We start from the raw sequence: 13,940 nt of genomic DNA on the forward strand, positions 1-13,940 counted from the left end.
TGCAAAATTTCTTTCTTACATAAGTACCCCAAAAAATTAACCACATCAAAATTTATCCCATCGAAATTTTAAGTGTTACCTAAATCATCAAAATCGGTTATAGGCAAACGGAAGGACATTCATCAAACGATTCAGAAAGTGAGTAGATGTGATTTATAAAAAATAAACGTGCAGTTTCTTTCAAAATAATTTTTATAAATTACAATATTTCATTCTTCAATCTAAATCTTCTCCCTTCGTCCCCTACTTTGCAGCGAGGAAACAAGGGTCGATTCTTTTGGCACAACATTTGTTTTTTTTATTTCTACTTTGAAATATCAAATTCCCAAAATAGAATTGCACATTTCATTATTTCAAACAAAACAGAAAATAAAGAAATTTGAGTCCAATTTACAACAAAAAATATAAAAGAAAAATAATTTACAAATTTAAAAACTAAAAAAAAAGAATTACAAAATAATTTTCAAACCTATTACACACAGCATTACTTATATGTATACATATATATTATTCCTAAAAGTCATTGTGTATTTAATTAACAAAAATAATACAAAAGAAATATTTAAACTTCGTTGCTTAACGGAAAAAAACCAACAGAAAATTTGAAACAAATTTCTTTTGTGGTATTTTTCATTAAATTCCATTATTTAGGTGTTAAAACACACACACACACTCAAACATATCATCAACACTCATTCTTTTTCTCACACACACACACTGACACATATGGAGGGGCTCTGCGCTGGGCTTAAAACATTTCTCTTTTCTTCTCCTTCTTCTTTCATTTGTCCAATCTTTCGTTTTGCTTTGCTTAAAATTTTCTTTGGTAATGTCCACGATTCATCCAATAATGCCGTCTATGATTGTGGCCCATGGAAGTTGTCGTTATATTTTAGCTTGAAGCTCCTAATGAATTTTTCATATGAGCTCCTGTGCCAGCACCAAAGGGTGAACTACCAGGACCTGTCTGGGGGCCGTTATTATTCAAATCACCAGGAGTGCGTGGACCATTTGCCCCAGCACCACCCATCATACCGCCGGGACCACCACCACTGGCACCAGGTCCACCAGCACCACCACTCGATGTATCCTGGCCTATGGAGTTGACATGCCGTTTCAGCATTGGATGATTGGCCATCGAGGCAAAGACCAGACGTTCCTCGTAGTCATACTCACAGAGTATTTTGTTTTCGCACAAATAGAAACGGTCACCAACACAGAATCTGTAATGAAAGAAAAAAAGAGAAAACAGAGAGAGAAACATAAGTTACATGTTACAAAGCAAATATATTTGTTTTAAAATTCTTAAATTTCCGCTTGCCGGAAACAGGATTTTTTATTCTGTCTTGTTTTTTTTTTTATTTTGGAACCAAAATGCATTTGAATGTTAAATGTAGGATTTTTTATTTTGTTTTTCTTTTTAAATACTTAAAAAAATAAGAAAAAAAACAATGTTATTTTTGGAATTAAAATATCCCCTGTTTTTTTTATTTAAAAGGAAATCGAAAAAGTCAACTCTGATGACGGTACTTGCATTTCTCATATCAACCGCATCTGTCATTGTTTTAGCGATGACAACTTCCTGTTATTGTCAAGGTAGTAGTGTATAAACATTGTACATATAATGTAGAAAAGAATGAGTTGGCAACGCAGAGAAATTGTAAGTAAAATGGGTGCACCTATTGTAAAAGCGTGCAGCAATATGTAAGCTTAATAGTAAAAATATGTAATATATGCGATAAGAACATATTCGTCCATAAAAACTTTTCTTACTTTGAGTATACTATTGTTAATAATTAATTAAAGCAGCATTAAATATGACTCCGACGGAATTTAATTATTCTTCAGAATTAATGTTGGCTACACAGAAGTGGGTGGTAAGTGGGTGCACCTAAATCAAAAGCGTGAATCAAAACGTATACATTGTAAATGTCACTATAAGAATTTATAGTTTAAATTTCATTTTATAAATTTAATATTTTTAAAATAAAGTACTATTTTGGAATAAAATTTGATGTTAACTTGACTCTAGGGATATAACAATAAAATAAAACAATCAATGGAATTTCACTGAAATAACGGTTGTTTATAGCAGTGTTGGCGTTCTAAATGTGTTAATACTAAATCTGAAACATAGCACAATAAATAGGTACTCCACGTAGCGCAGCTAACTATCCAATTAACTGTCAAAGTTCATAGCTTCTCCTTGAATTCAGCGTGCAATGTTGCCTACCATGAAAAATAGTACTAGATAAAATGTGACAGATGATCAAAACAGATGTTCTTGCTTTGCTACATCATCTTATTATTGCATCATGATCTGAAACAACATGCCAACCATGATGCAATAATGAGGTGATATATCAAAACAAAACCCCGTTGTTTTTGTCTCGACCATATATCAAATGTTTCTTTATAATATTTCACATGTTTGGCAACTTTGCACATCGAATTCAAGAAAAATTAACCACTTTGACAGTTAATCGAGACATCAGTTGCGCTAAATGGACTACCTATTTATTGTGCCATGATGCGAACCACTGGGATGTGATCATTTGGCTCTTGGAAACAATCATAGCTTAGGCATAAGTTAATACACGGCTAAAGTAATAATGATATGAATTTCAGTTAGTATGCAATATAATCAGACTTGAGAAGAAAACAGTCAATATTTCAACTCGTATGTTACTACTTAAACTAATTTTACTTAGAATAATCTCAAACACATAATACTTTCATAACTGAACTCTTTGTTCTAAATATGTAATTTGATCCACAGAGATTTTAAGTGATATTATATGGATCTGAAGCATGGGTACTTGCGCAAGCAGATGAAGCATTAAAAAAAATATCCGAATGATCTATGGGCCGATCTACGTTGACGGTGAATATCGCCGTCGAATGAACCATGAGTTGTACCAGCTATTCTCGGACATCGAAATTGTTAGACGTATTGAGCTGCAGCGACTACGTTTGTTAGGTCATGTTGTGAGATTGGATGAAGATGCCCCAGCCCAGAAGGCATATAAAAGCGAACCAGCTGATGGTTCACGCAGAAGGGGAAGGCCAAGAATACGTTGGAAAGATCAAGTCGAAGACAACATCGCCGAAATTGGTCTTTCAAATTGGAAAAACTGCGCAAAAGACCGAAATCTTTTCTAAGCTCAATATCAATCATCCAATATCAGACTACACACAACTATATTTTTCTATATATGCTTCAGAGTATATACAATAGAAACTGCATCCAAAAAATATCTGAACTTCAATTATGAACAATTCTAATATCTGTTCTACAGAAAATATGAATTGTGTGTTACCTTTGGCTGGGTCGGAACTCTAAGTAAACCGAAGCATCGACTATTAAAATAAATACCGAACAAAAGATTCGGTATCTGAAAAGCCGGTACAAAAAATAGACCGCAAGGCCGTAATCTGAACTAAGACTTCAGGATTTAAATGTCCCTATCCCATCCGATCTATGCGAATAGTGTAAACTTGAATATGGCTCCTAGGAGAAGTGCATTGTAATGCTGGCATTGGCTCGGCTCCACCATTATAAGCAGTATTAAATTTGACTACAATGAAAACCTTTTACTTCGATATTTGAATTTGCTCAGTTGTGGATGAAACAAATATTTAATGGTACTCAATTTTGAGAAGAAATTGAAACGTATCATAGTTTTCTCCTCCGTTTTTATTTATTTGTGAAAAAAAATCAAAGAAACACAACAATTTGTTTTATTTTATATCTGACGGAACAAGCCACTACATACAGGGTTGCATTTTGTTATTCACCTTCAATCAACAGTCGACGCCATAAAGTGTGCTTCAAAAACTAAAATTAGGGAAGTTAATAGCATATGCATATTTAGAGTCTAAACGCAACCAGAGAGTCACGAGTCAGTGTCATACTTTTTCGCCGGCGTGAAAACCAAACGAAAGAGTTAGCGTTAGCGGCACAAAATGTCAATTATTTGTTTTCATTTTCTGACAGAAAATTTTACGTTGTGCAAACCAAAATCAATTTATTATTTAATAAACAATAATGTCAAGGAACTTGGATAAAATTATCGAAAAAAAATATTTTTCTTCCATTTTATTATTAATTCGTTAAAAAACATCCACAATCATTGAAAATATTTGTTTTTTCAACAGCACTGCCATATGTTTTGATATAAATTCTCATTGAAATTTGGTAGCACTGTTGATTTTTACCTAAAATATGGCAACTCAATTGAGAGCAAGAGAGAAATTTTGAGTATGACGCTGAGCAAAAATGAATAAAATCTATTCTAGCGTCATGCCGCTAGACGCGAACGTCAGCCGTCGCGATTTCCCGTTGCCTATAAGAAACACACGGCAAACGACTGTCGCTGACTCTAGACTCTATGGTTGCGTTTAGACTCTTATCATTCGGTATGTGTTGCCAACACTACAAACAAATTGGCAAGTAATGCAATAATGACACAACGCATTGGTATTATGTTGCCCACGGCTAAAAATGGTAACTCGAAAAGATAATGCCATAAAAACTCCATATAATTTAAATATCATGGAATATTAAATTAAATGTGAGTTTAAATGAAAGGCTTCCGCTCGCGGCCACAGAGAAGAATTTGTATAGTGGACCCGGTAACAATTTAAATTTAAATATATTTTTTTTTAGTTTTATTTCATGATTTTATGCAGATTATTTTTTCTATTTTCAATTTCTCATGCATCGAACAAAACAATACCTTGCATATGTTTCCAAAGTTCAACGTATTTTGAACTGAACCGAAATATTACAATGAATTATATTCAATATGTTATCGAATATATATAAAATTTATAAGGTGTATTGAATTTCCTGAAGTGTTTACATGCCAGGACTATTGTTATTACTGGGCCAAAATAAAAGTAAAAAACAAAATAAACTGACTTTATAGCCTGGTAAAACCTCTGTGTCCACATATATTGACGAATGTCGTCTAATTAAAAATGCATTTAAAATACCTCGCGCTATGGATGCATACAATATGCATATGCATATTTAAGATATTTTGTTAAAAACAAAAAAAAAATAAAAAGAAAACTGTCAAATTGTTCAAGCGGATGTAGGGTTCGGTTCGCTGGCTGGACAGGTTAAAAAAGCCGCAAGCAAACCACCGAATTGTAGACAGTTTCGAATGGTTTCATATGTATATTTTTGAAGCATTGTAAATGTTGCAATACATATGCAAATAAATATGAATGGACTCCCATCCAGTCCATTTCCCCACCCGCATATATTTGTTGGTGGCATTGTTTGGTTGGAGAACTAATCAATTTTTAAAAAATTAATTCAATTGCCAAAAAATCATTGAAGCTTGCTGTGTCACCATTCTCCACCCACTTCAATTGCGGTACAGAGATTTATGCCACAGACGTATGTAAGCCAACGCACCTGGTGATCCGAATTGCCCAGACCAGAATGGAGCCCGAGCCTGCTGGCATTAAATGTTTACATGTTGTATGCAAATGTGTAAGAGACCGCCTGGAATGTGGGAGTAGTATTTTTTTCCTGCCTTGGCCAAAGGTATGTAAAATATGTTGAGCGGAAATGTGACGTTTGTGTTTATTATTTCCCCGCACAAAAAAGGCCATTAAAAAAGAAAAACCAATCTGAAAAAAACTTGAACCAAGACCATGAGATTGTTGTTGTTTTACGTATAGCCAGCCAATTCCCATTGACATTTGTGGTGTTTTTCATAATTTCCTGTTGATGTTGTCCTCTTGACGTTTTTTCCCACTCATCATTGTCGTCATCGTCATCATCAATGGCTACCTATCGCAGTTATCGATATCATAAAGTGTTGATTGAAATTTCAGTAAAACACATTGTGACTGCAGGCAACCTGAGGCCGAAGCATGGGGCATGTACGCCGAGCCAGTAGATAAGTTTTGGTGGCAGCAAAAAAAATATGGGAAACGGAAGCACCCGCAGCTTTATGCCGCAAACATTTTTCCCTGTGGCTGTGCTGCTATTTTTTTATGGTACTTGTTTCCCTCTACATGGTTTTTAAGGTTTAAAAAATCGGAAAAGTTACTTTTTTTTGAAAAACAAAGTCCTGAACAAAATCCTGCTGGATAAAATGCACTCTTTATCTGCTGTGTGAGTTTGTTACAAACTTTTTTGGTTTTTTTCTGCAAATAGAAGTAACTACGTTTTTGTTGATGTTCTTCATCCAGCCAGTTTGTGGTGTTGCCTGCCATTAAATTGCTCCTCTTCCGCTGTTAAACTTTCCGTTTTGTTGGGCACAGGTGCGTTCATTCGTTCATAGAAATGTGATTCCCTGCTCCTCCTCCATGATATGTTACATTATTTGAGTTGCAAAAGTGTTGTTATTTTTCTGGTTGACTTTTAGTTTTTCCTTTTTTCGTTCCATCTCTTTACATTTGGTGTTTTGCAAGATAAACACACATACCCACCCACCCGCACATATTTTTGGATGGATCAAAAAAAGTTGTAAATTGATGTTTCGGGAAGAGAGGGAGTTTGAATGGTTGACTTGGGTAAAGTTAAATGTTTACTCTATTGAAATCTGGCAGTTTTGCAACAAGCATAAATCACCAAAGACTAACAAAAACAATAACAACAACAACAACACACAATACAATTGAAATCCCTTTTGTAAGTCCTTGTTAAAGTTGATTGCTATACATGGCGGCAAATAAAACCGGGCATGATAATAGCCGAGTAGTAAATATTATTTGCAATTTGTTAAATTATTGGCCAACAGATTTTTTTTTTTGGCAGATTTTTTATGTGGATAAAAATTCAAAGGAAATTAAAATTTTAAAAATTAATTGCCTAATACTTTATATTGATGAAGTGTTTTATTAAAATGCCACGCAGCTATTTTTGCAACACAAGAAACATTAGGCAAATCTCTATTCAATTCTTCAGTTTTTCGTTCCCATATTTTGTTCATATTAATTTTTAGTCTGCGAGCCATTTTCGTATTATTCTCTTTTAATATATTTTATATTAAATAAGTATTTTTTTTCACTTTAAAATTTAAAGTTTAAATAATGTCGGGCAATGTAAATGTGGTTGTTTTTTTTTTTTTTGATTTACGTGGTAGTTTACTTCATTCAACAGTAGACGCCTTGAAGTATGCTTCAAATTATGAAATTGCAGAAGGGAAGATCAAATGACATTAATCATTTGGTATGTGTTGCCAAAACTATACATCAATTGACAACATGTGTATTAAAGGTTGTTAACCATTGATATTACGTTGCCAACACATGAAAAATGGTAACACGAGGAATTAAAACTATGCGCGCTTAAAAATATTTAATTTATCATAAAAATAAGTAACATATTTTATATCTTATAGAAAATTAATAAAAATGTGGGCTTTAATAAAATGGGAAATTTAAAAATAATTAGAATAATTAGAATCATTTAAAAGATTATAATAAAATTAAAAAAGTTGCATTAACTGCGCAACTATTGATGTTTGATTGCCAAAACTTAAAAATGGTAAATAAGTGCCAAACAAATACAGTATTATTACCCAAACTGAATATATAATAATAACGATGGAAACTATTAATTTTTTTTAACAAATTCTTAATGAGGACTAGGCTTTGAAGTTACATCGCAATCAGATATACTTGAATGTAAATCGTAATATAAGTAGGCTAAGTAAAAATTTCCCTGCTTAACTTCCTGAGTATCGCAACGTCTTTAATCATCCGAAATCTTGCTAGTTCATCTGTTCATTTCTGAGCAACTTCCAGTAGTCTGCATGCATTTAAGATTCATATTTGCCAAACGACCTGGTTTAGAAACTTCTTCTGCACCCATTTTTAATATCCCGAATATAAGGATATTTAATTTCACTGATTTTCATAAACTTATGGACAAAATTTCCCACCCAAACATGTGACCAGTTTTACTGAGGTTCATATATTCCCCTTTTCACAATCCCCCTATTCAAATCTTATTTTCGTTTTGTCCATTTTGAAACAGACTGAAGGACATTTTGTGAGGGCAGTAGCCAGAGATATTTGTGGTGGCTCCTAGAATATTTTATCCATGTGTCCTGTTATTTCTATACTGAGAGGACTCAAAGTGATTTCCTGCAAAGAAATCATCTCAGGTCAATACTATCCCAAGAATTAGCAATAGTTTTTTAACCGAGCCTTTTATATGGTGAAACCATCCCTTAAATACTAGAGATAGATCCTTCTGGATCTAAGTAGTCCAAGGGAATTATTCTGTAAAAGTGACAATCGTTACTAGATCCGGTTATTCCATTCATATTGTTCCTTTTGCTTCCAGTCTTTCCTTTTGGACCGAAAAAAACCGAATCGCTTCAGGTACGAGATTTTTGAACTCTATTATAAGTCACTCCGTACTTTTTGGACTCTATTAATGACGATAGACCTCCTCTTTTGCAACTATTATGGGAATCAATCAGAATTTTATTAATGACTTCTTAAGTGAACATGTGTTCTATGGCTAATGTTGCTGCCCTTGTTTCAGACAACGTTTATGTTTGCAGCTCAATTTTTTGAGTTTTTGGACTTTGGGAAATGTCGCCTTCTATCTGAGAAAATCCGCAGTTTGTTCGAATTCAGTCACAATATTTTTAAATATGTGTTGGGTGATAAAGACGGTCAGTTGCCGATTTTAGCTTCAATTTTCTGACAAGAGGATATGAGTTTATTCCGTAATTTGTAATGGTTTTGTTTGACAAGCTTGTTCATCTAGTTCATAAGTATAGTTTATTGACTCTAATTAGTTCGTTTTCAATTTCAAATATTTTTTTATTCGCAATTTTTGTAAAATGTGGCATTTTGCTAAAAACATGGATAAAGAAGAGTAAAACCATGGCACAATAAATATGTGGTCCACTTAGCGCAGCTGTTGTCTTGATTAACTGTCAAAGTGGGTAATTTCTATTTGGATTCGATGTGCAATGTTGCCAACCATGTGAAGTATGATAAGGCAAAATTTGTCAGATGGTCGAGACAAAAACAAAGGTTTTGGTTTATATACATCACATTATTATTGCATCATGAATAAAACGTTTAATATAATAAGCTGAACTAAAATGTCGATTGATTCTAGTTCGTATGCTCTTTTCAGTGAATCGTTCAATTGAACTAGTTCCTTCGTGAACTATATAACTCTTATCAGAAGGTGTTGGACAGCGTTGCCAGTTTTTTTTTTCTAACTCAAATCCCCAAATGAAGATGTGTATATATAATTTATCATCCCAAAAAAATTCCCTATATGTTTAAATTAGTTCTGCTCTATAAGCTACAACAATCTACAATACATCGAAATTGTATTCAATTTTAACATTATAACTTAGAAGAGGTGATCTAGCCAGTAGTAACATAAAATTGAAACTTAGATCAACAACTTGATAGACAGTACCGACGAAGTACATCTAGAATTTCCTACATATTGGCAATCAGGAATTTATGCCAATGTCACTCATTCCACTAGCGAACTTTTGGACTCTACGGTTCCAATTCAGGTTTTCTCGAGTTCATGGAAAGAAATTGTGTGTTCCTTAGGTTCCTAACAGTACTACAAAAAGTACTTTATTGGATTCCTTATATTTATTCCAACGTATGGCTAGTGCATACAATTTTATAAGATTTTAATTTTAATAAATATTGAATAAAAATAGCTAATATATTTTCCTCAAAATTCCCCAAATGAAAATAAAGGAAATTTATTTGCATTAAAAACACATATAAACAAACAATAAAGAAGAAACCAAACGATTTCCAACCCTGCAAAATAAAAATTTGTTCTAATAGATTTCGACATCCCCCTTAAAAAATACAACAAATATAGCAATTCACAAATAAAGGTTCATTCTGGCACTCGAACTCTCAAGTGTCGTTTAGGGTATTGACGGCATAAAAGATTAACCAAACAATAGACGATTTTTGTTGTTGTATTTTATCCCTTTTGCGAATAAAAAAGGAAACCTTTTTCATATAAAAGTAAACGGGTTACAAGATAACAAAAAGATTTTCCTCAAATGACAACATTAAGGTAATCTACATGACATATATTGCCAATTCTTCCTTTTGGAGGTAAATAAAAATAAATAAAACATGATTTTATTTTCATAAAAAAAATATTGTTTTGTTTTTATCAATAATATTCAATGTGTTGGCTGGCTAATTGTCTCCAAGGGTGTAATAAAAATAAAATTTTATTACTGGGGTTGGAATGGGGAGCTAATAATAAATTCCTTGCAGCCAAAGGGTTAAAAAGAAAATAATATCCTTACCTGTGATTACACTGTTGACAGGCAAAACATTCCAAATGATAGACATTTGTTCGTGCCCGCATGACCATTTCAAATGCCGGTATTACTTTACTACAGGCAGCACAATAACCAGTGTTGCCAAACAACCTACAGAAAAAAGGAAATAAAAATAAATTCCAAATTTAGTTTTATAAATTAATAAGAAGCCCTTTTCCATTTTTGAACATACCTTAAGTAATCTCTTTTGCAGAGCATTAAATTGCCCTTGGTGTAGAGGGTCGAACCCACCTCACCCAGCCGACAATCACAACAGCCACATTTCAGGCAATCCTCGTGCCACAGCATATCTAAAGCTCGTAATAAATATCGATCCTGTATATGTTTGCCACAGCCGGCACACAGTTGACTGCCATTGTTGTTGTTATTGTTGGCCGCTGCTGTTATGCTATTGCTGTTGGCGTTGTTCGTTTGATTGTTGTTGGTATTTTGTAAGTTATTGGGACCCACATTGGGTTCGGTTTTTGTTATATCCATAGTCATCATCTGGAAAGCGAAGAGAAAAATAAATGCAGTTTATTAGTAAAGTACAAAAAGTTCTACAATTTGTATAAAAATAGAAAGTAAGTGATCCAATATTTCAAAATATTTAATTTATTTTTAATAATAAAAAATCACGATTATGAAAGGCCATTATTAATACTTAAAAATAATACTAGTTATAAAAGCCCAAAATCTTTGGAAAAATATTCTTTTAAAAATATCTTTTTTTTAAAAAAAAAAATTTACTTCACATTTTAAAATTTACTTAAAATAATTTATATGCTTAAAACGGAATATGAAATATTTTTAATCGACTTTTATTTTGTAAAAGTCTTAAAAATCCTAGAAAATATATTTTTTTTTAATCCATGAAAAACGTTTTTAAAAATTCCTTTTTTGATGGAAGCTCATAAGCAATAATGATCCTTTCTAATAAAATCTTTTAAAATGTATTCCAAATTTTTTCCTAAAAATAAATAAATTTACAAACTTTGGTAATAAATTATTTCCCCCAAAAAATAAACGGAAGATAACAACTGGCAAATGATTAAGAAAACGTTTTGAAAAATTTAAAACTTTCGAAAAACGTTTAACTTCAAAAGTTAAAAACAAAGCAACAAATTCGGAACATGAAATGGCATGGGGACAGGGGAAGCTTGGGATTGCACAACAATGTTTATCATCATCAGCTAATGCAAATAAAACACGTCCTATTAATGCCCCAAAGGTAGCAGCAGTATGTAGTAGCATGGATGGTAGTTAAAAAATATAAACAGGGATAAGAAAGACATGAAAAGCACCATGGACACCAGCACGAATGGAAAACCCTTTCTGTACAAACAAGAAAATCGAAAAACACCAACCAAATGAATTATTAGCTGGTGGCAACGGTCATCAGCCAGTCGGCAAACGTATAAAGTTTCCAAAACAACATTTTCAAATTTCTCGCTTGACTACGTGAAGTAATAAAATAAAAAACAGAGATTTACAAAAAAAAAAAAAAATCAACAGGAAAGAAATAGGAAGCCAGAAGGACACTATAAACACCGGTCACAAGTATCCCTCCTTGTTGTTTTATTGATGTGATGAAAAACCCATCATTTTTTCCTTTATTCCTTTATTCCTTTACTACTTTAACACCACATTGCTAACCGCAAAAAACTAAAGCATAATTTAAGGCATCATGTTAACAAAACATTGGAATGTGGTGTGGCATCACTCTACAAACTAAATAAACACAACACACGACATAACAACACGTAGGCAGGCAATGGAAGAAGAAATGCCAAACAAAAAAACGAACAGCAACGACGAAGCACGTTTGCAAAAAAAAAACAAACACGAACTAACCAACCAGCAACAAGCCATCAAGCAAAAACAAGAACTCCACACAAACACCTCACTCTTACTTTTTCCCTGTTCATTTTTCCTTTCATACGGTAGAGAAAAAAATAACGGCAAAAGAATTACCACACACCACTCTCCGGCGAAGACCGGAGATTGATGCTTACTTGGGCTCGTCCGGGAATTGAACCCGGGACCTCTCGCACCCGAAGCGAGAATCATACCCCTAGACCAACGAGCCGATGTCTCGACCGTTGCCTAAATCGTTTTTTCAATTCAGGCAGTCACAAAGAACGAACACACACTCACCCCTCTTTTTGCTAGAACGAACCAAAAAGAATGAAATTGAAAACAACAACAAGAAAAACCAAGCAATGTTGTTAATACAATGAAGCATGCGAATTACCGGTGTATGCATGAAAGAGAGCGAGAGAGTGTGTAGTATACACAAGAGAAATGAGTTGTTAAGAGTAGTAAACAATGCCAGAGATGGGTAATGCCGTCAAAGTGTACTCTATTAGATGTAAGTAAAGGAAATGTTGGTTGGTTATAATAAATTACAAAGTGTTTATATTCTGGGTATTTTAAATGTTTAATCAAAAATTATAAATGTTAAAGGAGATCAGTTCTATGACTTACAATTAAGGTTATTTTAAGTAAATTAAAATAGTTCAATATAATTATTTTTTCGTTTTAAAAAAACCACCAACAAATATACTCTTCCACCACTAGTGAGTACACCAAAATAATCTCTCACGCAAAGCAATAACAACTCAGCAATGAATTCTTCAACGATAAGGAATTCTAAAAATAGACGGCAGACACACACAGAAAACAACAAACATGTGCAAAAAATCTGAAAATGATTTGCAAAGCCAACTCAAAAACAACAACAATTACGTCGAAAGAAACCGTTTAAAAACACATCAATATTTATTTTTAGCCACAAACAACAACAATTCTGAAATTGTTTACAGAATTTCGCAACGATTGCTTTCTCCAGAGTTCAGTAGAACAGCACACACACGATGCACACATATTTGTATTGGATTTTTGTCCAGCGGGCGTTAACGCCCTTTTAGCTCAGTGGTAGAGCACTGGTCTCGTAAACCAGGGGTCGTGAGTTCAAACCTCACAGAGGGCATATGACAATTTCTTTGCTTGTATTTTTTTTTTAATTTTTAAACAAAAAACTGTTAAATATACATCAGATTTTTTAGAAATTATTTTGTTATTATCTTGTTACCATTACCGATAACTGCAATCAAAAATATGACAAACTCAATTACACTTGGTTGGGTGTTTTTTCTTTAAATTTTTTTTGTGTGTCAGAGCGCGAAATTGCTTTGGCCTAAAGCTGTTTTGAATGAAATGACAATAAATCGATATGTGTGGGTGTTTCATTTTTTTGAAAACATGCAAACACTTGTAACATTGTTAAATTTAGTTTTTAATGGTTTCATAGAAATTTTATTCCAAAAATGCAATGCATTTTAAATTTGTTGTAAGAAAACAAAAACCCAAAATTAATAGTGTATGTATGATATGGTATTTTAATGGTATTTAGGGACAGTAAAGGCCAATGGAATTGGTCTAGAAAATTTGGATGATTTTAAAAACACCGGGAATTTAAAGTCAATCTAATATGGTTATTTTTTGAAGTTTAAAGGTAACTGTAAATAGCAAATATGAAAAAATATATGAAGTGTTTCTGGATTGTGCTGAAAATGCAATTTAAATTAATACATAACGCAATATTGTAAATAACAAAATAAAAAAACG

The 13,940-nt window shown here is 32.9% G+C and overlaps 1 protein-coding gene and 2 non-coding genes across 3 annotated transcripts; 1 reads left to right on the plus strand and 2 right to left on the minus strand.

The window, feature by feature from the left end:
• Positions 1–818: 818 nt before the first annotated feature.
• Positions 819–10,822, minus strand: LOC133338023 (rhombotin-1). The gene is made up of 3 exons (XM_061546210.1): positions 10,504–10,822; positions 10,296–10,421; positions 819–1,223 (listed from the first exon to the last, which is right to left on the minus strand). Exons 1-3 carry the CDS (start codon positions 10,815–10,817, stop codon positions 893–895), a joined length of 771 nt encoding a protein of 256 aa, XP_061402194.1. The 5' UTR covers positions 10,818–10,822; the 3' UTR covers positions 819–892.
• A 1,505-nt stretch (positions 10,823–12,327) lies between these two features.
• Positions 12,328–12,399, minus strand: Trnap-cgg (transfer RNA proline (anticodon CGG)). The gene has a single exon. It is a non-coding gene; the product is annotated as a tRNA-Pro (tRNA).
• An 831-nt stretch (positions 12,400–13,230) lies between these two features.
• Positions 13,231–13,302, plus strand: Trnat-cgu (transfer RNA threonine (anticodon CGU)). Its single transcript has one exon. It is a non-coding gene; the product is annotated as a tRNA-Thr (tRNA).
• Positions 13,303–13,940: the final 638 nt, after the last annotated feature.

The sequence above is a fragment of the Musca vetustissima genome, unplaced genomic scaffold (assembly GCF_032173495.1).
Source record: "Musca vetustissima isolate MV318-11 ecotype Yass unplaced genomic scaffold, APGP_CSIRO_Mvet_v1 utg26122, whole genome shotgun sequence".
NCBI classification, from domain to species: domain Eukaryota; kingdom Metazoa; phylum Arthropoda; class Insecta; order Diptera; family Muscidae; genus Musca; species Musca vetustissima.